The sequence below is a fragment of the Melanaphis sacchari genome, unplaced genomic scaffold (assembly GCF_002803265.2).
Source record: "Melanaphis sacchari strain LSU unplaced genomic scaffold, SCAv2.0 Contig4_pilon_pilon, whole genome shotgun sequence".
NCBI lineage: Eukaryota > Metazoa > Arthropoda > Insecta > Hemiptera > Aphididae > Melanaphis > Melanaphis sacchari.
In genome coordinates this window covers 9807288-9834691 of record NW_020271335.1, presented here as the reverse complement: position 1 = coordinate 9834691, position 27404 = coordinate 9807288, and the positions used below count along the sequence as shown (strand labels likewise).

The 27404-nt window shown below is 24.4% G+C and overlaps 1 protein-coding gene across 1 annotated transcript; it reads right to left on the bottom strand.

Moving 5' to 3' along the window:
- Positions 1 to 39: 39 nt before the first annotated feature.
- LOC112599228 lies at positions 40 to 24771 on the bottom strand. Its single transcript, XM_025346045.1, has 17 exons — positions 24642 to 24771; positions 24209 to 24271; positions 23591 to 23635; positions 22868 to 22882; positions 21277 to 21336; positions 19837 to 19869; positions 18679 to 18738; positions 8959 to 9000; positions 7442 to 7471; positions 7037 to 7081; positions 5972 to 6034; positions 4797 to 4844; positions 3545 to 3595; positions 2635 to 2682; positions 1325 to 1333; positions 1138 to 1197; positions 40 to 47 (listed from the first exon to the last, which is right to left on the bottom strand). Exons 1-17 carry the CDS (start codon positions 24739 to 24741, stop codon positions 40 to 42), a joined length of 780 nt encoding a protein of 259 aa, XP_025201830.1. The 5' UTR covers positions 24742 to 24771.
- Positions 24772 to 27404: the final 2633 nt, after the last annotated feature.

Below are 27404 nucleotides of genomic sequence, written 5' to 3'. Positions count from 1 at the left end.
GAGTGAATTTTCTGATTTCCAAAAAATAAAATCTGTGGTTTATACTCCTAAAAACATTTTTTATTTAATATTAAAATTATAATAATTTTAATTATTGAGATTTTTGGAATTTTGTAAGAAAAAAGTTATGAGGAACTTTGATACTTCAAACGCTATAAAAAAAAAAAATAATAATAATAATAATGTACTTATTATAATTTTAATATTGTAAAATTTTTATAAAGATGACTTTTGAGATCATGTAATTTTTACTTTTTTTAGTAATTAGGAAAAAGTTTGGGAAATTAGGTAACTTCTTTGCTGTAAAGTAGTGGTTGAATGTAATTTTTCTTTGAGTCAGTAATTGTAAGGGATGTATTATTTAAATTCAATGATTTAACTATTGCATATGACAATTAATCGGAGTGGAGACGATCTATCAACCTATTATTTTATAAGTATAATGTTAATTGCTATTAATTTATTTTACTATTATTAAAATATATATTACATAAAAAATATATTAATATTATGCGTAAAAATTTCACATCTCCTCGAGGAGTATTTTCAAATTACATAAAAATAACTAAAATCATTATTCTTTAGTTTTTTTTTTTTACTTAAAAGTAAGACACGATAGATGTATAACGAAAATACCTTTTGAAAAAATCTAGATTAGTTTTAAATTGTTTCCTATTGTATCATGTTCTTATAATCTTATTCATACTATTCTACGGTAAGTTAATTCAAAAGTTGACAAAAATATTACATATTATAAATATATACCACCTATTATTACAATGATTATGTATTAAAATATGATAAATTCAATTGTTCAGCAAAAAATAAAAAAATAAATAAATAAATCAACCTACCATAATGCTAATAGTAAACTAGTACTTACTTAAATTTTTAACTGTAATCAAAGTTAGGATATAAAAATTTAAAATTATTATATAAGTGCCAGTATTTTCAAGTTATAGAAATTTCACCCTTTTAATGATATATATTTGATATTTTTACATAAAAAAGTGATTCCATTTCTCTTCTAAAATGAGATACTGTCTTATATTGACAGATATATATTTCAGTTTTTTTGACCAAGTTTGTCTATATTTTGTTAAATAGTTAATAAATTATTAAACTATCCGAACTTACTTATATTATATCTTTTTCCTTTATATCTGTTTAAGTTATTTTCTAATGAATTTGGATATACTAATAATTCAAAATAATAAAAATTTTATTTTTCGAAAAATTAATACATTTTTTTTTATATTTTAAGCAATATAATAAATTTTGTTGGCTTGTTAGAACACTATTAAATAAAATAAAATCTACTTACTTATGTAACCTGTGTGTATTAAAAAATTCCATTAATTTTTTTTTTAAAAATATATTTATATTAAGATTTTAAAAATCAGATGGTAAATAATTGTTAGTATTTGTTTAGTGGTTAAAATGGGTAAAATTGAAAGCACATATTTGTATATAATTTTACAAATTATAAAGAGTTGATTTCTATTGCAATAAAATCACTATAACAGACATAAAAACCACTGGTATAATTGGAACAATTTTATAGAAAAATGTTTAGATGATTTATTTCTAAATAATTATGTAGACGCTACAACACAACAGCTGACGAAGTAAAAATGTTTGTCACAATAATTTATTTTTCCATCTAAAGCTTATAGTTTTATCAGGTAAGCATTAAAAATATAAAATGTAATAGTAAAATTGTAGTACAAAACTTTTGGCATGATTATATTTAAAAGTCTTCAGTTAGCTTCTAAGCCATATTGACATTATAAATTGGATTTCAAAAATTGTTTTTTAAAAATTATTTTCAAAAAAAACTGTTAATTTTCCCGTTGAAGATAAATTTAATTGTCTTGTAATTAATAAGGAAATTCATTATGATAGAGTTAATCATAAATATATAAGAAAATACAAATCGGTTTAGTTAGAGTAGCTGAGTATTTAATGATATAAATTTACACATTTACTTTTGTAATATATATTATATACTATACATTTTTTTGTACCGTATGTAATAAAATTATGTAAGTGGTAAGTCCGTGTTATTGTGATTGATCTTGAATTGTTCAAATTATTTACACGAATATACCTTTTATTCAATGTTTTTGATGAATGAATGTTTTCAATTAATTTTAATTTGTTTCTCATTTATAAATATTTCTAGTTATTATGATTACGCATAATAAGCAGATAATGATTGTATAACATAAATAAATCTATTCCACAAGCACCTGTTATTCTTTTTATTATTATGATTTTGTTTAGAAACCTAGTTTTTATGTGATTACCTGTAAACGTTAATTATTGAGAGCCATTTAGCTAAATTGATTTCGTGGTCATCTTGGATAGTTTTCGTAGAATATTTGTTTTAATAATTTATATAATAGCTAATAGGTAGAGAACTATGAAGAAAATTGTATTGCAAAATAATGAACATGATATTTTAATTGGTCCTAAGTGCAATACACTGAATGAACCTTATTAGTTAACAACATAATATAATCATTAAATTATTAATAAGAATATATTATTTTAAGATTAAATAACGGAACATTTAAAATAAATTAAATGTCGTTTAAAAATAGAGTTAAACATTTTTGTAGAAAAACTTACTCAATTTTGTTGCTCTAAATTCAAGTTTATTCATGATTTTTATGTTGGCTAAAATGTTTACATATTTAATACGTTTTTGAATTTACGTTGAATAATTTGTTACATTTCTATATTTTTAGATGATGTTATTCTACTGATGAATCCAGTCGAAGGAATTTAAAAAAAGTTAATAAAATCCAGTTGTTGACATCTGATACCTACTAGCATTTAACGATTTAAAGAAATCAACACATGGTGATGAGTGATGATGAGGAATGTAATGGCAAGGATAATATTCACGTTGAAGAACTTACCTTCAAACATAAAATAAATATCAAGTACTTGGGAAAATGGGAGTCAGTATAAACGAAAATAAATATGTATAGTGAAATTAGGTTAAGTTAATATCTTCACATACCTAATGATGTTACACATTTCAATATTTTTTATCAGTTAATACTTAATACAAATTAATATCATAAAAAAACAAATTAAGAATACTATTTGTACAAAAATAACTAGAAGAATATTGATTTTTAATTGATTAATAAATTAATAACTTTATCAAGATAAAATGTAGGTGTTAAAAATATTAATAACGTATAAATAAAATAAAATTTTGCGATATAGAAATACGTATTTGCATATGATTTATAGTAAAACAATTTCAAAGTAAACTATTTATTTCTTTTATCAAACTGGTTGATATTTTTTAATATACCTAAACTAAAAAAATGTTTTTGAATTTAATAAATAATTCATTTTATAAGAAAATACTAAAACGTTTTTGAAGAAGTACTACAAATTATTGTTTAAAATTATAATTACGCGATGCTTTTAATAAGTAATAATGTCAAAATATAAAATTTTATGAGTATATTATTCATTTGAGCTCTTTGTGTTTCAGAGAATAATTAATATAATTGCTTACTTATACATGTACTTTCATGATCATTTTTAGGTTCATCAATGATTTTATTTTCTAAAATCAAAATTTTTCATTTATTTATTATGTATAAATATTTTAAATTAATTTTGAAATTGACTAAAATAAATAGGTATAGAAATAATTTTTAACTACCTAATTTTTGCATAACTATTGAAAAATAGATTAGTACGATGGCTTAAAGTGAATTAATGTCCTTTTACATTTGTTAAAATTACTATAATGAAATTTTGTATCATACATATTGTTGATATTATTATTATAAATTAAATGGTATACTTTATAATTTTTTTTTTATAAAAAAATCTTTATCGTGCACATTACATATTGATCATATCGAATCTAAACACTATCCAAAACAATAGTAAATAATAATCAAGAGTTTTAAAACTAATTTACATAATTTGCTAGTTCATATTTTTGAAATATTTAAAATTTGAAAAATAGTAAGTGAGGTCTAAATTTACCGAAATAACTAATTTTTTAAACTGGTGATTACTACACTAGATTGTTTATTAATCTTGTTAATAGTTAGTCTGAATTTGGCCCTGATAAATAGTAGTTTAGTACCGTTAAAGACTTTAGACTTGCGAGGTGTGTATATGCAATTGAGATATATTTCTTCATCTTGCGAAAATAGAAGAAAATTAACAGTGGTATAAATCAATTCGTTTTGATTTACAAAGGTTTTCGAATTCGTTCGCCGTTTATGTGTTAGTTTGGAAAATGAATCATCATTCGTCAGTAATTATTAAATTCTTATTAACATAATTTAAGCCCCTAAAAAAATTAAAAAAAATTAACTATTTTATCAAAATAACGCGTTATTCCTAACCGACCTACCCAGTTATATAAAATCTTAGAAAGTATAATTGAGAAAAATTTTCATTCGCAACTCCAAGTGAAATTTCTACTAGATATTCCCATATGAAAAAATGTCCAATGGCTAAGATGATAATGTTAACTTTAACACTTATAATATCAAAATAGCCAATAATACTTTGGTAATAATAATTTAAACTGAATTACAAGTTTGTTGTATAAACATTTACGTTAAGTTAATGTAAACTAAATGTAAATCAGTAAATGAAAGTATTTACTAATAAAAACTGAGTATAAAAACAAACAAAAACCATTTTCATAAATCATTAATTGTTTTTTCAAATAATATATTGTGTAATAAAATCGAATACAGTTAAATAAAATAATTCTGTATATATGTATGGTTGATATTTACCTTTGAACCAATCGTCGATAAAATCGTTGATAATAGTCATGTTTTCTTCTGAAAACAATAATAATATTGTTTATCTATTCCGTAACACCTCTCTTATCTTATAATTTATAATCGATTTTTTATTTGATAATTTTCATTAGTTAATATGAATCTGGTCTATCTAAATCTAAATTCTATGGCGATAAGCCATGAAGATGACTAGATAGATGATTTTAGGAGAATTTTTATATATTATATTTTGTTTAGCGTTACGTTAGGGCTTATATTTCCGAAGGTATAAATCCTGAAATATTACAACTCAGCGCTATTAAACATATTTCTAAATCTGAGAATAGTTTTAAATGTTTTAATGTTGCTATAATCTAGCAATCAATTTCAATATTGAGCTTTTCATAAATACATTTTTGAATTTATTAATCTTTCATTTCATTTATCCATTATATTCAATGTCAATTAATGAACAGTGTTGTTTTCGTCTTAACCATTCAACAAACACTTGTAACCTTGTTTTTTTAAAATTATGATTTAATGCTTTAAAAATTCATATATTAGTTGATAACTTTAATATACACACGGATTTTATCGAAGTGTTAAATTGAGTTCATCATACTTTGCTAATAGGAGTTGAGTTAAATTATTACTTTAGTAAATCAATGTTATTGTGGTTTTAGTCATATTTTCGTTATCATAAATATATTATTGTTGTCAATGGTTTTATTTTAGATATTATTGATATTCTCCAAGAAGGATATTTCTCTACTTTACTTTTTGACTTTTTGCATTACTTGAATACAAATTAAATTTTTTTCTTCATTTTCAGATTTTCAGTATTTAATCTATACCCGCGGCACATTATAACTTACTAGTATGTGTGGTAAAGGAATGAATACATGCATATCTAATTATTGAAAATGTTATGATAATAATAAGTATATATTTACAGAAAGCTTTCATTTGAGAAATAATCTATTAATAACACTCAAGATTAACGATATTAAAAAAAAATAAAAAGAAGAAGTCATTATTTCTTTTCTTTATTAACGATCTAAAATTATTTATTTTTTTTTTTTTAATGAGATTTTTATTTTATTACAAGAGGTTTTAAATTCAATAGTGATTTAAAAAAATGTTCATGAATCAAATATTTTACTCAAAATGTTATTAGAATTACTCACTGTTATTATCATTATCTGTAAAACTTCTTAAGAGGTCTATTTTATCAAAGTCTAGTATTTTTTCTGAAAAAATAAGTATTGTGGACATGTTTAGTTAATTTGATTATTTTGAATAATTTTATTTATTAAAAAAAATAAAATTACTTTGAGAGGCTAAAATTATAAAAGCTTTGGTGAAGGTAAACCACTTGTGATTATTTTAGAGTAGTAGTATAACACGTCTTAGGCCACTCAGCCTTTCTACGACATGGTTGATAACATATTTCGCTACAAATAATATGACAAAAGAATAGCAGAGGCTTCAGTAAGAGTCAATCAATAGGACACGAATAGTATCTAGTAGAATGAGAACACAGACCAGCGGATTCGGATACACGATATTGGACCAGGAATAGACTAGTGGACTATTCTTATATTATTCTTAATTTTATCATTTTTTATTTTCAAATGTGATGCAACACAGCCTGTAATCGCTCGATGTCGATAGGTATGTTATTTTTAATATGTATACTATATGTATTAAATTTTTGCAGCACTTTTATGTATTAATAAACGATGGCACCATAGCATTGTTCACACAGATCTGGTTCTGCTGTCAGTTAAACAGAATAAGCCACACGAATTTAATCCACTCTTTCCTTATCTTCAAAGATTCTGCCCCTATATGCGATACATACAAAGAATACGCTTCATCAATTATATCGTTACCAAATACCCAAAATACACCGAAGCACAAATAATTTTCACAAACTCAATTTCTATTCAACTAACACTCTGCGAAGAAAACACTGAATCAATCTACCAATTTTTTCATTACATAAATTTAAACAATTGTAAATAATGTATTTTTTTTTATCTCTGAGCCTCTTTTTCTGTTTTAAATGTAGTATATAGTTGAAATTTAGCTGGTACAGAAAACGAGTACTCTTTCAGTGTACTAATCAATTAACGGTTATGATCCAGTTGAATTGATCATACACGATGAAGTGGTAACCATATTGTTTTTACCGGTGCTCACGCACCTACCACCCCGTCTATTTTTAGTAGTATAATTAATTAACTTACTTTTAATTTTAGTATTGAATTTACTACTATTTTCTATATCTGCACCTAATAAAAGAAAACCATTTTTTTTCTTAGTTATCATTGATTTCTTTATTGTTTATTATATGGACGATATGGTTATTTTAAAATTATTTTAATATTATCAAAAATCGAAACTTGTAGTTTTTTATATTAAGTTGACACAGTACGCAACGATCGCCAGTACGAAGTATAGGCACCGCAGCGACCGAACTGCACTGTTACAACCACCTCCAAGGGTAAAGACGCGATATCGTCAACTCCTCCACCAACTCCATAAAGGCTAAGTTGTGACGGAAAGATGATAAGTCACGCCGGACGAGTGCCGACCGCCGACGATCGTTCTCTTTTCGTCACGATCGTCGTACTTTTGGATTAAATACTTACTTGTTGGTAATTGCTCTTGTTTTTTTATTCCTAAAAATATATAATATGATGTGCTTCACTTAATGCATACAATTATATGTACCTAAATTAAATAATACTATAAAATATTAATAAACGACTATAAATCTATAAATAATTATTGTTGGTACGTTAGTCTGGATGTCATTTATTACTGGGAAAGACTTTCAGATTATAAGTAAGCCAGACAAAGGGGAAAAAATCTTTGGTTGTTAGTCAAATATGTGGACAATATTGGTTATATTTTCCATAATAACATTGCTAATGTATTGATAAAACAAAATACAAATGACAATATTTAGAAATTTTACATTAGTTCTCATAAAAGTTGATAAAAACACATCAAACACATAAGTGAAATTCAAAGGAATTCTTCAGTAATAACTTTCTATTGAGATATTTTTAGATTTTTACCATTTATGGGACTAATATTTTTATTTTATAAATAGCGAAAATTATTATTGTAATCATAGACCATAGTAGGAACTCAGAATTATAATATTTTATATTATATTAAATTGTATATAATAAATGTTGTATTAATAAGTATATAATGTTTTTAATAATAATGTATTCTTAACCATCCGATTAAAAAAAACATAAAAAATAAAATGTTTTAAATTTGTTAAAATGCAATGATTATAAAGAGGACGTAATACTCGCATGTTTTTTCACTGTTTTATATACATTCAACATGGTAAATTTGCGTTCAGCAGAATCCATTTTATGTTGTTAGGTATAATATTCAGAGTAAAATTTACATATTATTAAGCTTATAGGTGAGAATATAATCTGAAGAATCGCATAGGCTTTAATTGATATTATCATTTTAAATTTTTAAAGTGAATTATAAATGTTTAAAATATTATAATTTTAAAATGCTTAAAATTACTTAAATATTATAATATTAATGAAAGTCTATGGGATGCCTAGCTACATCATATAATTAAATTATGTTTGAAAATAGGTAAATTTTACTATTATATTAAAGCTAACACGTAATGAATTCTACTGAACGCAAATTTTTTGTTATATACTTGTATGAGTTGTATGTATGTAAGACGAAGAAAACACAGTGATATCCTCTTTATAATTATTAGATTTTGCAAATTTAAAAGATTTAATTTATTTTTTGATCAGAGAGTCTTTAAAACAATACCACTAGATGAGTATGGTAAATTTTTTACCGTAACGCTTGCAACTCATTCCCTTTTTCAATCCTTCCAATTATATAAAAACGAATCTACCAGTTCATATTGTATCGGAAAGTGTAATTTTTAAAAAGAGTTTGGAAATTATAGTTCTAATTAATAAATCATTGGGTGGTCTGTGACTGCAAAAAGGTTAAGAATCAATGTTTTAGTCTATATTTAAAAATTCTATTAAAAAAAACACGGTTTTATTAATAGCAATTTTTTTTAAGTAAATGAAGTCTATTCTATTCTATTCTATTATAAATTTACGAAACATTGATTTATTAATAGTAAATTTAAGTTTACCATTTTTTTCATTTAATTCAGCCACTCCTTTTTTTAATACCACTAGAAATAATAAAATATGACATATTATTATATTAGATTACACGCGCTTTTGTTAATATAATTTATAATTCATAAAATTTTTATAAGCAAAGAGCTAACGAATATTTTATTTTATAATATGTTTAATTAACCATGTTCATTATTTCAGAATAATAAACACAGCAGTAGAGCAATACTATTATTAACCCTTACAGCCTTGAAATACAAACTATTTTAATTTTAAATCACATCATTTTTTTTTCTACAGATTTGAGCTAAATATTTTATTTAAACGTTTTTTGAATAAAATGTTTTTTCAAATTATATTAAAAATTATGAATTGGTAAATTAAATATAACGATAAAATTTTATATTTACGAATAATCTATTTTTGACGAAATTATAACCATGTTTAACTTATACTCTAAAATCGAAATGATTTAATGATTAATGAAAATGTACACTCTAGAAATTTAAAATTAAAATGTGTTGATTTGCAGTCATTAATTTTAACTATACCTAATAAATTTTTAAAATTTTCCACCTCAATGTTCCAAACGTTTTAAAAATTCTATTAATTTGGTAGAGTTTGTTTGGTTTTCACCCAAATCATGAAAATAAATAGTGATTATTTGTCTATCTATTTACAAACAGTTATTTAACAATAACGGATATTTACAAATACAAGTTAAGCAGAGTTAAAATTTCGTAAAAAAAAAAACAGATTATTTGTAAATATTTGTAATACACAATCTATAAAACAGTTTACAATATGCATAAGAGATGTAAGTTTTTTGTTTTTTTTTTTATTGTGGTTGTTAAAGATGTCTGAAGTGAAGAGGTTACTCATTGGTGGTACCTCGTCGTCGTATTTAGTTGATTTTAGTTATCTAATAGGTCACGGCACCAGTTACGCTTTAATCGTCTACCGGGATCACCAGAGATGGTAAGATTTAATTGGTCGGTGACGAAGGGGTTTGGGTGGTTTTGCAAACGGGAATGAAATCTTTTATACGAAGTTATGGTGATTTTTGGATGCGAGGGATCGAAAAGATCTTGATGGAATGTGTGGTTAGTTACATAGTAAAGAGCTTAAGTGATTTGACGAAGACATTTAGATTGAAATATTTGTATACGGTTTAGACTGGAGGATTTGGCTGATCCCCATAGTTGGATCCCGTATGTTCAAATGAGTTTAAATAGAATTTTTTTGTTTAATTTGAGGTGTTTTGAAGTGAAAAGAGATCTGAGTAGTCAGGATCTGTTATTTAGGGAGGTTCGTTTGTTGCTGATGTGAGCTGCTCAGGTTAGTCAAACGGTCGAGGTATAATTCAAGATAATGAACATTTTGGGTAGTTCAGGTATATAGGAGGGGATTCATTGTCTTAATGTAAAAGTGCAGTGTTGAGATTTTGATTGGTTAAATTTTATTCCTCAGTCTTTGTACCATATTTCTAAGAGGTCTAAGTGGTGTTGCAGTTGATTGGAGGCCGTGATAGGATCTAAGTGAAGGGCCAATATCGTTTTTTCGTCAGAAATTCGTAAATATAAAATTTCAGCATTTCATTAGCCAATTTTGTAATTTGAAAAAACTTTTTATACAAAAAACATTTAACAAAAGTATACTTCTTGAACCTGTATAAAAAAAAAAAAAAAAATGGTACCCACATCTTAACCTGACCACACCATATTTATATATTTTAAAACACTTACGTATACACTTATAAAACATAATTAATTCATTTTTTTTTAATACTTCATCTGTTAAAATTATATTTATATCAGTTTCTTAGTAGTCTAAAAATGGCATGTATTGTTTAATTATGATACATACATAATGTAATACTATGATAAACCTAACCTATGATACATACTTGCTGTACATTATTTATTAATATTACTTATACGAGTCGTAGGATATAATAGTATATACCCTGTTCGCCGAGAGATCAAAACTGCGCGACAAACGAAAACTCGTCGTTCTTCCCCATTACAACACTTGACGGCTATATAGTCTGCTTACTTATCACCTGTTACTTTAAACTTTAAATTGATGGCAAGTTATAAAGTGTCGCGTTTTATTGTAACGATTGAGATCTATCATATTATGTAGTGTTCAATCATATTCCGCATAGCATTACTAATCTCTAGCAGTGATCGATGTACAATAATTTACATTTTATCATTTTTTTTTTTTTTTTTTTTTTATAGTATTTGTGAGAATATTTTTTTTGTTATTTTTCAAAATGTCTGTTCAAGAAATACTAGTTATTATTATTGTTATTATTCGTGTATTCATATATTTTATATATATTTATCAATTGGTTAATTAACTAAAATGTTTTGAACTATAATAGATTATTATTAAATAATTATCAATGATATGATACGTAGCGTGTTATAACTGCCGATACAGATGACAGCTTATTTGAACTTACTACGTATATGAAATATTTTTAGTCGGCGGAGATGAGAAATAGGATTTTTGATGAAGCATCCATATTTCCGTCAGTCGGGTGATCCTGTTCTCTCGGTAAACAGAGTATAGCATCCTTTTTCATATAAAGTTGCTTATTCATTAAATGTTTGTTCTCTAAATTAATGCTACGTGCTCTAATAATGTTTATCATATTATTTTAATATAACTTAAATCACGAAGTAAGCTTATAATAATAGAATGAAAGTGCATCATACTCCTGTACCTACAAACACATTTATATACATTTTAAGGTCGATTGACAATTTGCCTTTAGATAATCAGTTTGTAACATTATATCTAAATCAAGACCTAATTGTTTATTCACACAGAAAGTCGATTCAATTAACATATTAATATTATATATTAAACGAACAGTGACGTAGTAGCATTATTTTCAACACAACTACAAATAATTGCGTGGATGATACGGTGCCTGAGCAGGTGACCCGCAAATTATATATTCAAAACATAACTTGGGAACATGATGATTTGCATAGTTTGTCATTTGACTAATTGGGAAATCTAGGAAAATTGGAGAAGAGGATAAAATATAGAGATTTCTGAAATATAATTAGACCATAATTAGACATGATTTACTATAAAAATAAAGTAAGCACGTTCATGCTGGTCAGTTTTAAATTAATTATTTGGATTTAATGTTTTAGAATTTTTAAATTATATAAATAATCTGTACTTAAAATACTTATTATAATTTGAAGCTACTTTCCTATTCACCAAACAGTCGGTAGTGGTTTTCAATATTTGCATGAGTCGTTACAATAATTGAATTATATTTTTGATTTACTTTTATTTTATATTGAATAATGTTAATAATTAATTATACTATATACATTATACGTATTGTTTACTGATTAAATAATAATAATTCACGAACCTATTTTTTCAATAACTTGTTCGTGGGTTAAGGCTAAAATATAAAATAACGAAACCAAAATTAATTTCAAAATTAATTAACTGATAAATAAGTAGTATTAAACTGTTATTAATTCTGATATTTTAATATTTGATCAGTAAATACTAAGAAAATAAAATATACATATATTGGTACCCGGCGTGTGTTTGAAATGGCAAAAGTGGCCAAATTTGATGAGAAAACTAACTACGGAGATTGATAATTCTAGCGACCAGCTCACGTAAAATAATCCGTTCAAACGATGAGAGACGAACAACGCGTTAAATAATTTATATTTATATATAATAATAAAAATGGTACACAGCAACGCAAAGTCGCACAAATGAGTAATGACAAGTGTATAATGAACACGTTCGCCTTTGCGGACGGGAGGCAGCCCGATTAGGTTGGTTATAAGAGCGTCGTGACTGCACACCTCGGTCCGACGTAGTTCCACGATTAAAAGCTAAACGGGTTTAATTTATTATTAATTGATAATATTATTTGATGTTGAAAATTATATAAAATTCCACGCAGGTGGTCGTTGATTGATCCATTTTCATCATCCCCACATACCTATGGCTCTAAATCGAATTGCAGAATTTTTGTATTTTTTCTTTGTCGGAGGTTTAATGTCAGCAATATACTGTTCAACTTATAGACGATTTAAGCTTTTTTTCTTTTTTTAGTAAATCGATAAAAATCCAGATAGAAGTATAACAAGAACTCAACATTGAACTAAATATTAGTTAGTAATGTGTTCACAGAGTTTTATGTATTATATTATTACTAATTATAGTACTTTAATCTAATCTAATCTTACTAATGATCTAATGAAAATTGAAACTGCGAGCCATGTCGGTGACAACGGCGATATATTATTACTACCAGTGACATTTTTGTTTTGGCGACATTTTTGCTGCGATATTTTTACCGCGACACTGTTTCGAATAACTGTATTAATTATTCAACAACATCTAGTAAAAGTGTAAAACAGCCATGGTCACAAAATTACTCTTCTTTTTTAATTTATCAATTATTTCATTTAACCAAACATATCATATTTATTAGGTATGTAATTATTTTGAATCAAAGTGTACAATTAAAATTTGTTTGATATCGAAAGATTAAAATATAATAATAAGATTATAAATATTTCCCATATTAAATACGTATAGACAGACAACAATTATTACTTACTCCTCTTAGACATAAACCATGATTTTATTACTATTATTACAAATGTTAAGCCATTAATTATTTGATACAATTAACTGTAAACTCTTTAAAGTTATAACAACATTTGATTATTTTGAATCAAGATGGATATTTTATGATTTAAAAATTTATTAAATTGGTTTATAATTACAAAGAACGAACCTTTTGTTGTACTAGGTTTCTTGGGTACTCCGTCACATTGATTATCTAAAATAAAACATACGTAACTTAAAATAATCATTTATTATACAGCCATTGGGAAATGATGACTTTGAGTTTAATAATACAAGAGAGTCCAGTTATAATATTATACAATATCATATCTAAACATTAAAATTATAAAAATAATTTTGGTTAATTTAGTGTTATCAAATAAAATATAATTTATTAAACTCAATAAAATAAATTGTTTTAAATGTCTTCACTATACTCCGGCTATTAAGAAAACACTTCTCTTTGGCGCATCCTAAATATGTTAAATGAACGAGCTCCGCGGTTTCGTTCCCAAATTTCTCCCATTTTACTCAACACCATAAGTTTATTTAACTCATTACACGGTGACCTGTATCGGCGATAGCGGTCAGCGTTTAGGCAGGTTCTGTAGTAGGATTACGTGAGAGGTGAGAATGAACGAGTTCTGAACGCCGCGCAGTAGCGTTCTATCGATGGCCGAAGTATACACAGGATAGTAATTTGTTTAATTCCTAATTAAATTTGTCTTATACGATATGGAAGGTTGGATTACGTCTTACTCAAAGCTTTTTTTATTGAAACTAGAGAAGCTGGAACTGAAATATGCGTTTACATATAAATTAGAGGTCTAGGGTATTAGAATACACGAGTATACGGAGTCCGGGCACGCGGGCAAAAAATATATTAATGCCCGTGTGGCCGTGTATATCCGTGTTTAATACCCGTGTAAATATTGCATATCAATTTAGAATTCATATATACTTTAAATATTTTTATTTATAATAATATAATGTTCTGTATATTCTAATAATTAGTTATTTATTTTAATAATAAAAATTGCATAGCCCTTAATTACTTACTCACCTATTATTATTTAAAAATGTTATGAATAGTTATAAGTTATGCTTAAAATATAGTAAGATTCAGCTGTTTATCGTATAATTGTATATAGGTATAAACAATAAACATGAACTATAAGTATAATAGTATTTAAACTGGTTTTAAGATTAAAGCATAAACAATCACAAAGCTATCTTATCGCCAATTTTATTGCATTGCGTTTATGTATGTACTCGTATGACTTGTATAGTTTTATCTAACTATCTAAACATTTTTGGTGATTTTAAAGTTGTCCCATGCCTTATTGTATCTGTGTTCACTTTTGGTACGTATAGTGTAGTAATGTAGTATTAATATTTGTGTTATACATATTAAATATTTTTTCTTTGAAAAATGCGTTATCGTTCTAAAAGTTGAATATGGCAATACGACAAACGCCAAGGCGATAAAGCTTTTTGTGACCTATGTGAAGATAATTCAAACAAAGTATTTTGTTGTGCAGGTGGATCAATGGGATCATTGGTAAGGTAATTGGAAGCGGTGATTTTCTGTCTTTATCCAATACATAGGATTATAGACGTGTTCTTGTTCCAATATACCTAATGAAGTGATAAGAATTTTGAAAATAGATTTGAATTTGCTGCTAAGTCTACTTAAGATTGATTTTCCTACTTTTTTAATTACATGTCCCGAAATTTAAAAAAAGTTATATTTAAAAAAAAAAGGTAATTAAAAAAATTGACAAAGTTTGATTTTTAGAGAAGTTAAAATCAAAAAATCAAAAATATGGGAAAGTTGAACTCAAGTAGACTTGATAAAAAATTTAAATCTATTTTCAAAATTCTTATCACTGCATTATAGTCGTATTATCAAAAAGTATTCAGTACGTTGGAAAAGAACACGTCTATTAGACAAAGACAAAAGTTCGTTGCTTCTAAATCTTTTAATGAGTTGATGGTTGTATTAAAAAAAAATCTGTAACACTTTTAATAACAACTAAAAGTAACACACATATTACGATTTTTCGTGCATAAATTATCAAAATAAATTTTCATTTGGGGAAATTGATTCATTATTTTTGTTAGGTGGTACTATGTTCATAACATTGTGCATAATAAAATTACTTCAAACGTATATAAATTAACATAGTAGTTATAAAATATATTAATTTAAAACGATTATGAATATTTTATATTAATTTATAGTAAATTTATCATTAACTTGTGTTTTTTTAAACTTTTATATTTAGGTATTTTCGTATTTTTAGATTAAAAAAAAAATATTCAAGAAATTGAATAATTAACTTACCTGACGGTAAATTATCTGTAAAAATATTCACTTTATACTTTTATGAATTTATATTTCAATACATTTTTCTTTTGGTTAATTGATTTAATATTTTTTATTTCCGGAAAAAATTGAAAATGATCACATATAAATCTGTTTATGCTACTTTTACTTTATTTAGATAATTCAAAACACATATTTTATAAAAAAAAAAATGTTTCGTTCTTAATTTTACCCTTGAATTTATCAGAATAAAATATTTCTACGTTTAATTCTGTAAGTGCTAGCCCGAGGCCTGAGACAAATTATTTATGTAAATTGTTAGGTCATTAAAACAATTTTTCAAAAATTTTTGTCGATTTTAAAAGTTACGAAATATATAAGAACGTTAAACATGCCAAATAAGTATAAATAACCTAACTTTGTTAAATTATTTTAAGATATTGTCGAACATTATTAAGATGACGCTCAAAAAATTATTAATTGTTTGATACAATTCCTAGTTCCGCGCGTTAATTAAAATAACATTTTTTAGAAAAAATATCATTGATTATTCTTAATTATATCGATTTATTTAGGTATAGATATTGAATTTCGTAATGATCAATTACTTAGATATAATCGTTTTGTATAAAATTAATTAAAAATGTATTTACTGTGTACATTATTAAAATATGGCATATTTTTTTACTATATTTTAGTAAATAAATATTTTATAAGCAATTAAGATTTCAAAATAAGAAAAAGTTGTGCTTATGGACACATTTTGAAATATTTTTGTATTTTAAGCTTTGTTAAAAAAAAATTTATTCAAATTGAAAGATTTACTCACTAAGAATTTCCTGTACACTCCCTGTAAAAATATATTCACTTTAATACTTAATGATTTTTTGCAGGGTTTGAAACTGAAAATATATATTTTTGATTTCGGTTTTAATTATTGGTTATTATTTTTTCTATTTAAATTTTAGTTTAAAATAACGATATTATTTTTACCGATTTCAATTCCAGTTTCAATAATCAGTATTGTATTAGGCTCATGATTCTCAGAATTTATAACCATATATTTTATAGTAAATTCTTGTTTGTGAATACCATTTTTTTTTGCCAAATATTATATCATAAACAGTGCTCGAAATGGACCGGAACGCACCGGAACGCAGTTCCGGTTCACGACAAAAAAATTTTTAGCGTTCCGGTTCGTAAAAAAAATACCTAAGCCCCCAATTCTATGGTATGTACCTATTCCAAAAAAAAGCGTTCCGGTTCAGAAAATTTTCCATTTCGAGCACTGATCATAAACAATAATTGATCATTATACTATGACTTGTTAAGTGTTTAAAAGTACTAACCGAGTTCAATCCATCCAACATATATGTATTATAGTGAGCTATATTTAATTATAATGGCTTTTTCATGATCCGATGATTACATTTCAATGATAATAACAACTTTACAAAAAAACTCAACAATGATACTGTGTTCAAATTATAGGATTTCTGGTCCAGGAGAAAAGTAACGAGAATTGAGGACATCATGAAGAATAGTGCGAAACACAGCATTTGTAGAAGTACAATAACCACTGGTCCTCAGAAACATTAAGCACCATACTAATGTACTTTTATATACTTACTAATTTGTATTATATCAAATACTTTAGTGAAATTACAATTTTTTTTCAGTTCGTTACTAAATTTGGGTAAATAGAATAGCTAATGTACTGTTACAATAATACAATAGTTATATTATCTGCTTCGAATGTTCAACAATTAACTTATAACAGAAACAATTTATGTACAACTTAAAAAAGAAAATTTTATTAGTTAAAACTATAGTAAGTTTTGAATTTCACTGTGGTACAAATTGTTATTGAAAATATAAATGAAGTATGAAAATTGTAATCAGAAAAATCAAGTAAGGAAATTCCGTATATTTACAGTACAGTTCGATTACTATCATAAGCATCATTAAGTATTAACATCTACTCGTTATAAGTATCTTATTATTAAACAAACAACTCAAGTTATTAAAGATAAATATTCATAAATTATTTCATAAAATTTGAACAAATATTTTACGATATTCAAGAAGCAATATATATATAAAAAAAAAAAATGCTCAAAACTATTAGTTGGCTAAATAACTATTGCGATTACCATTTTATGCATGCAGTTAAATAAAATTGTACAGCGATAATTTTAGCTTGTGAATATCTACATCAGGAGTTGATTTCGTTTTGTTGGCTGAGGGTATATAATTGTTGGTGTTTGTGGAATTTAGCGCTTCTATTAATAATTAAGGTAAATATTTAATATTAATAACAATAATAGTGATACCCTGATTGGTGTACATTGCTTTATTAGAATTATATTAATAGTAATAATAATAATAATAATATTAAAAATCCAATAAGTTTAAATAATCAAATTATTCAACTATTTCAACCCTTCATTAAAATCACAGATATTACAATCTCAAAACATCACTATGTTCGTTTCATAATTTTCTAATCTTAATGAGACAAATATACTTAAACAGATTTAAATTTTTTTAAATATGTTGCTAAACACAATTATTTTACTGTTTACATATTTATTTATTTATATTTTTCCAACAACTGTTATTATATTTATAGTAAATTTTTTTAAATCGAGTTTTTTCTCCAGAAATGAATAAATAAATGTATATTTAAACATTTTTAACTTAATATACTTTAAAGTTGTAAAAAAAAAAATGTTTATACAAAAATTTAATGTTTATGATCACTTACCTAAACATTTGAATAAATTAGTAAATAGATTCTTAAAAAACGTTGAATAATAATTTTTAGCTAAAATAAGAATTTAAGTTATTATTATTAGTTACGTAAATTAGTCCTATTAAAACGTTTTTTTTTTTTTGTAAACTATAATTATGTGTTGTTATTTTTGTGTATTGTTCTAACTTTAAAAAATACATATAAATGTAAATACAAATTTATTAACAAGTCTTGGTTAATTCGTTACTCGTTACATTATCAAGTAACTTCTCCCTTATAAATCTATTATTGCTAGGATAAATGTGGACAATAAAAAGTTGCTCAGATTGACTTCTTAAACAATAATTTATCTCCGCGTGCGTGCTAGAATTTTCCAATAGTCGAGATCAAGATAAGTGAGGTTTGTTAGGACGCTAAATTTGGAGCTAAGTACGTAATAAGTTGTGTAAAAGCTGTTATAAATATTCAATTGAAATATTCGTAGTTGAGTTGATTTCAATGTACAAGTACAGTCTACAAGCCTTATGCCAGTTTAGACTAGGGAAGTATCTGTCTAGATTTGGGTAGTAAGATTGACAGTACGTATTACTTCTTTAAATCAATTTCTATGTACTAGTTTAAGTGTTTATTTTTAAGGTCAAATTAAGGGGAAAATATCGTCTGATATTTCTTTTAGTAGTTTTAAACTTAATTGTTTTCTGAATTTAATGTTCAACTCATTTATAGGTAAAAATTGCCTATTATTTACATAAAGAATAGTTGAATTATCTGATGTTGATAAACTTTGAATTATATGTATAGCGATAGCCGATAACTGATAGGTTCTAATATAGCATAAAGTTATTGTTACCCAGCAATGAATAAGAAACGGTAATAGGGCTACTTTAAGCTCAAATTGAGCATCTTATTCCAACATTATAAACGAAATCAAGGATTTTGGTAATATTCAAATTTGAATTTTCGTTGTAGATTGAGCCGTAATAGAATTTTGATCTAAAGCTAGTGATTTATCTAAGTTTGATAAAATAGAAATAATGGGGACAAATAATATTTAAGTTAATATTATCTAAATTATTTTTAACAAAATCTTCATTGAAATCTTTGAATTATTATTTACACAATTCGTAAGAACTATAATTATAATTTTAATTAACAAAATTAAGTATTTACTTTCAAGCTCCGGATAATTATAATTTTCTGAACCTAAATTAAAAATTATTTATTTTGTCGATTCGTTAAATAATAATTAAACATTAATTTATATTATTCAAAATAATTAGATATAAATTTACATTTAACACATTTTTCAGAATTGGCTAAGTAACTAACTCTCAAATATTATTGATTTAACCACTTTCTTTCATAAAATTGAGGTTAGGTATTAATAATGCGTCCAATTAAAGTATTCTTCAACCTCGATTCATCATTTTTAATTTCGCAGCACGACCATATAGGAACATAGACACATATGAAATATGTCTAATAAATTTGTTAATAAGTTGTTTAAACATTGTTAGAGCTACTTTTTAATTTTATTGGATATTATTTTCGTCAGTATAGAAATTTAAGTTTTTATGTATCCATACCTAAATATTCTGAGTAAAATATTGATTCACATATGTTGTGTTATTCGTGACTAGAAGATGGTTTTAGATTATTTACTTTTTATGGAATAATATTGACTTCCGGATCAAAGGTTTTCGAATATTACTTAACCTATTGAATTTTAGTTATTTCGAATAGGCCCTTCAATTAATTTAATTATATTATTCAAATGTTGAATAAATTAGTTTGATTATTAATGCTGGACATGGAGTTTTCTCATGATATAGCCTTGCTATTTCGTACTTGGAATTTTAAAGGGTTATGTAAGTGTACTGGAGTTGTCTTCAGATTTATATCTGTGTATATATATTAAATATTAGTTAACGAATGCTATTACCTTCGGAAGAAAGGCGCATTATTGTTAAATACAATACAAGTGCTTTTCAAAATAGATTGTCTAACTTCTTTTATAGTTTATCTTATATTATAATAATATATAGGAAGGTATTTTTAAATTAGTTTTATAAATATATGAGTAAAAATGGTGAATATTTATTATTTTCTAAGTTTTTTTAGTTAATTTTTAAAACCAATTAATGGAGCTCAAGTACATTGATTTGATCTATTATAAACTTTTATATAATTATATGTTTTTATTTGTACTTTAAGGATTTAAAATACGTACGTCTAATAACGAATCTCTTATTAGTTTAATACTTTTTAGATATGAGGAACATTCAAATATTTTGAAAATACTATAACTATTTTTTTGGATCGAATCTAGTTGGATATTTTTCAATTATATATAAATAACTAATAAAACTACTTTTATATCTTTAAAATAAACAAAGAAAAATGAACTTAAAAAATTTAAAGAAATGTTAAACATTTTAAACAATCAGCCAAAAATTATTTTTCCAATGGGATGGCTTTATTTCTTTTAATAATTAGTTTTTATTGTATGATTATTACAGTTCAAAAGAACGATTTATAATTATGTTTTACATAAAATATTCAAAAACTATCAATAATTTTGTTAGAACTGCATTAAAATAATTTACTTACAGTAATCAACTAATTCTTTTTCATAAATGTCAAATGATTTGACATTTAGCGAAGGAATTCCTGAATAAAATAGAATATTAATATAATAATATATAATATAACAAAGATAAATTAAATACAATAAAGCATCGACAGATATTATATACATTTTTTTCTTTATACATATAAGTCATAAATAAGAATATTTTATTTTATATGATTTAATTAATAATCAATATTAATTAACAAGAAGATTGCAGTATCGTACCTATGTAGTAAGCACTATATATAATATTGTACATATAGATGTCGTAGGCCATATGGATAATTAATCCATAAAAAGACTAATATCTTTGCAATGGAGTAGCCCGTTTGCGAATTACATATTATTTTCCTAAACAGCCTGTTGTTTTTCAGGCTCATTGCATACAGACTAACAGCAGTTAGGCTTTTTAAGAACTACAATAATTTTATAATAATAACCATTTGATTATCGTATTACTAGTTTTATTTTATATACTATCCGAAGTAAAATAACCAAAAGGAAGATTTTCAAAAATGTTTGCAAGAAAAAAACATAGAGTTTTTTCTGTTAGAAACACTCACCGAGTTACAGACGAAAGTCCAATTAACGATTATAAAACCAAATAAACTGACATTCTTAATGGATCATGAAGTAGTAAGGCTTCCTCCTTACCACTGTCAGTACAATCCCGTAGAATTAATTTTGGTGCAAGTTAAAGGCCGAGTGGCCGAAAAAAGTTCAACTTTTAAAACTTCTCATGCTAAGGCAACATTTATTTTTTATTTCCATCTTATTCTCTAATGAGGTTATTAAAAAATTGTATTGAAATATTTGCTGTGCTGAATTCTTTTAAAAATTAAAAACAAATATACGAGTAATATATTAAATTACTAATAATTTGATGAATATTTAATTACCATGTCGATAGAAAACACCGAAAAACAGAAACACGATTGTTGTTTTGAATTTACGATAATATCTGACGAACATTATAATAAATAAGCTAGGAAATTTGCTGAAAACAATAAATGTGCACTTAAATTCCATTAAACGTGTGTTGCATGTTTTGATTTGTTTTAATTTGTACTCGGTATAAAAAATGCACTATCGCATTACTAAACATACATACACTATTTTTGCGCGGATAATCGCTTGGCTGCTTGGCCTTCGATTGAGTAAGTAGTGCACGTACACTTGTGCATATATACAAAAGCCATTGGTTTTAGAGTTTTTAATTATTCACAATATGCAAGTATAAAAACTTTAATAAGTACGTTTTTGTATAGAAATATACGTTAAACACTTATATAACAAACAATTTATTATAGCATTAACATAATGAAATTTTAAAGTTTTTCAATAGTTGAGACAATAATTCATCATAGTAATGGGGTTATACTTATATCATATATTTAAGTACATTTTTACACATTTTTTTAAAAATAAAAAAATAATAAAGCTTCCCTCTTGTTTGTTTGTTAAACTGATAAGTAACATGGTTACTTTATCTCTTATACTCTTAATATTTGTTATGTTGAAATAATTTTTAACATATAAAATATGATTTTGTAATCAAAAAGTACTTACGCTTGGCATTTATATCTATAAATAAAACATAAAAAATTAAAAACAAATGAATGTGATATTATCAATATAAATTATTTTAACTATTATTATTGTTTCTCTAATGACAAACACAATTCAATCTCCAAAACTATTTAATATTAACCCTTTGTTAGTATATTGATGGTTTATTGCATCTTTAATGTTTTGAGGTTTATTACACCCCAAAATTAAAATTAAATTAAATCGAAATTAAATTTTATTAAAATTTAATTTCATAGCAACTTATGATAACAAAAGAATAGCATTATATATATAACAAAAAAAAAATTATAATAATAATTAAATAAGCATTTCAAAAAGTCAAAATTTTTTTAAAATGTTAAAATTATTGAAAAAAATTGTATAAATGTACAAGTAAATTTCAAGTATCTATAGTTATTTATTTTCGAATTAAAACATAATAACAAAATGTATTTTAAGAAAAATATTTGTTTTGTTAATATTCTACTTATTGTTTTTATTATTTATTTATTTATTTAATTTTACTGGTTATTCCTTATTATTTATTAAGATAATAAGTACAAGTAAATTATTAGTGTCAACTAGACCCATAAGAAATTACTCTCAAAGTAGTTGAAGTTGAAGAAATTACTAAAAAAATTCGGCATTTATACTTTTGGCTTTACTATATCAGTTAATTATTAAGTTTATAGCTATAATTTTAAAAATTGATTGTTAACTTACTGTGTATTGTGTTATAATATTGATAAACGGTCATTTTCATCTCATCTGAAAACATACTACCACTTATAATATTCAAATTTGATTATGTTCTTTATTTATTTAACTGTAGTCAAATAATAATTTACTGCACAGTTTGATACAGGAGTTAAACACTACATTAAGATGGTCTCATTTTACACGTGAAAATTAGTCATTAGAACATGATGAAGATATGTTAATCAATAATTATAGATTATGATTAATAATAGCATAAAAAGGGTAGACCTACGGTGTATGTTTGTGGATGGTCGGTTGTGTATTCCAAGGCGCTAAAATAAAATTGTTTTACTTATCTATACTCAATCGTTGAATGTCGTATCGTTAAAAAATGACCCGTAAAATACTTTTAAATTAATAACTATGTATCGTATATTATAAACATATACTCAATTTAGCCTTTGATATGGAAATGATTATAAAAAATACTAAGTTAAAATAGGGTAAAAGCATTTCTACATATTATGGTTATTTTAAACAATATCAAACTATTATCTTAAACGAAAACAAAATTAAATATGATATGATAAAATTATTTATTATTCAAATAGAAAAAATTTATATTATTTTTAAAGATCTTACAATTTCTCTTTGACCTGGAATAATAAATATCATAACTTTTATCCGTTTTATGATCGACAAGTTCTGGAAAGTTAATAAAACAGTTGAGTTATTATTTAAATCATAGATTAATTTATTTTATTTCAACTTTTAAGCAATTATTTTTAAGGGAATTTCGAGAATATTATCTAAGTATACTAATATATAGTACCTAATCTCATAATGTATTATAGTTATGGTCGTATATGAAAAAAAAATCATTTATATTTATATATTTTACTTCTTAATATTATTCATGAAAAATTTTGATAACGAAGTTTTATTTAATTTAAAAATGTAAAGTAACCACAACATAACGTAAATAAATTAATATAATTTATATTTAATTAGTATTAAAATGTGTAATATATACGTTAAATATTTTTCTAAGACAATGTTTTATTCAAATACTTACGATAAAATGTTGGTTTTATTTGAGATGAATTAAGAAAGGAAATCATCATCATTAAAATGATAGAAATAATCAAAACGTTAGTTAATGGAATAAAAATCATTTTTTTGGTTAAATAAATGTATATCTTGAATTTTTACTAGGAAATGGTCGAGTAAAAATATTTCTACAAATCTACAATACTTACTACAATTAATACGTTGCAGTTTTTTCCAAGTTTATATTGTTGTAACATATGATTACATATTTGAGTAAATTATTGACATTTTGGTATAACTTATGGTTTTAACTCGTAAGGTATTTTTACAAACAAAACACGAACAATTATTTCATGATAATATCATAAATATTGTAATTTTTTTTTTTTTAATACCTACTTAAATATAATATGATCTAAAATTATAATAGTTTGTCATTTAGGAATTTTATCAATAATTAAAAGAAAAATAATACATAAATATTGTCTTTATAATATTCTACTGTTCATAATAACTAATAATTCAACACACATTTTTACAGTGAACATTTTAATTAGATTTTTATTTTTAATAATTTTTAATTTTAGTTGTGTTTAACAAAGATAAAATATTAATACACCAATTATTAACTAACCAATATATAATAGTTACCTATGGTTTATAGAAAATGTGTATTTACAACAGAAATATATTCCTTAATATTTTAAGCTAGTTAGTAGCCACTACTAAGACTGACAAAAAATGTTTGATCATTTGAGATAAACAATCTTGACTGTTTATTAGTCAATTCAAATTTTCGTAAAATGCAGTTTAATCATTAGTCATAGACAGATAGCCTATTAAATTTTAAGCTGCAATTCAACAGAACATAAAATAACTTTCCTGACTTTTTTTTTTTAATAGAAGAAAACCTTATCAGTAACTAGTTAGATAGACAACATTTTTTTTTAACAACATTTGATTTAATATGAACGAAATTAGATATTAAAAAAATAACTTTATTAAAAAAATCATTATAATATAATAATATTTAGCTATTTTTTTTATATTTAAAAATGTATTTTATTTGTAGGTAGTAGCGTATTTATGGGGGAAAATGAAGGAGATATATCTCCCCCCTTGACTTTTTTTTAGCAATTTTTAATTTTGTAAATGATAAATAAATAACTGATTCATTATTTAATGTGTTATATGATATAATTATAAGGTTTATGTACCTACTATGTATAGATATAATATATATTATGTGTGTAGTTATAATAAATTGATAGTATTTTATGTATTTCGAGTGGAGGGAGAAAAAATATTTCAGTCATATCTCTTCCCTCAAATAAATCCTAAATACGCCACTGTTTGTAGGGACTTAAAACTTTTCACTGTTAGATACTTATATTTTATACACCTATGTATATATTATTACTAATAGCAATATATAAAATAAATATATTAAAATTATTATATGATACAGGCTAATATACTTATATTTTATTTTAGGAAATGTAAATATAGACGTTATGTTGACATAGAATATTTATTTGAAACTATTAAAAAAATAGGACACAAACCTTTTGATTGTACTTTTAAGAATCTAACATTGAGAAAAGAAATACAAAATGGTTTTATATCTGAATTTGTTTTTCAATGTAATATTCGTAACAAAATTAATTATATTTCAAACGAAAATCCTAGTAACTCGTCAATGTCAATACTTATATTTAGCAATGGTGTCAGCAAATTTATTTACGGGTCTAGGATTCTAAGTTACTTACAGATATGTTGTTGCCTGTTGACCAATTTTAATATTTAATCCTTCAAAATGAATTACTGATTACGGAATTTGAATTATACTAAATTACTAAAAAATTAGCTTTCGATGCGATGAAAGAAGTTGGCAAAGAAGAGGCCGTTCGCCATACTTGTTATAGATGATAATAGTGTCACCGAATATGGAATACCGCGTGTCATCGTTGTATCTGACGGCATATGGTTGAAGAGATCATATAAAACAAATTACAATGATCTTTTTGGTGTGGTAAGTATTTATAAATTTATAATTATTATACGCCCCTTGCCCATGAAAATTAAAAAGCGGGAAAGTAGGTACCACTCTTCTGTATACTAGATGTGTTAAATTTTCATGCATTGTAGATACAAATTTAATATTTCATACATTTTTAAATACAAAATAATTTAAATTTACATGATTTTAACAAATTCAGGGCAACTTAAATTCCTCTTAAAAAATAATAATTGTGCCTATGTATCTTTAAAGTTTTTAATTTACTAAATAATCTACTAACGTACCTTGTATTAAATTTTCAATCTTTAACTATGCAAATTGAATATTTTATTAATTTTTAACTAAAAAATACCTTACATATATTTATAATTTTTAAAAATTTTGCAAAAATTTGAACATAAAATACTTATGCCTACCTATGTATTTTCAATATTTTGTAATGATAATAACATGTTAAGAAGAAGTTATTTAATTCAGTTTTTAAAGTTTTTGTTCCAGTGATTTTTTTTTGATCGTCGTCTGTAAAAAAAAAAAAATAAAAAAAATAAGAAATTAATGAAAATTTTAAATATCGATAAACAGTTCAAAAATATTCAAAATATTTGAAAATGCAACTATAAATATCGGTGAAAATTTAAAATAATTTACAGCTCATTATAATTTTTTTAGACCTCGATTATTGCTTATTGGATATAGTACTAAAAGATCATTTTTAAAAGTTATGCACGGTACCTATGTCAAATGCTAAATAAAGTAGAAAAAAATCTT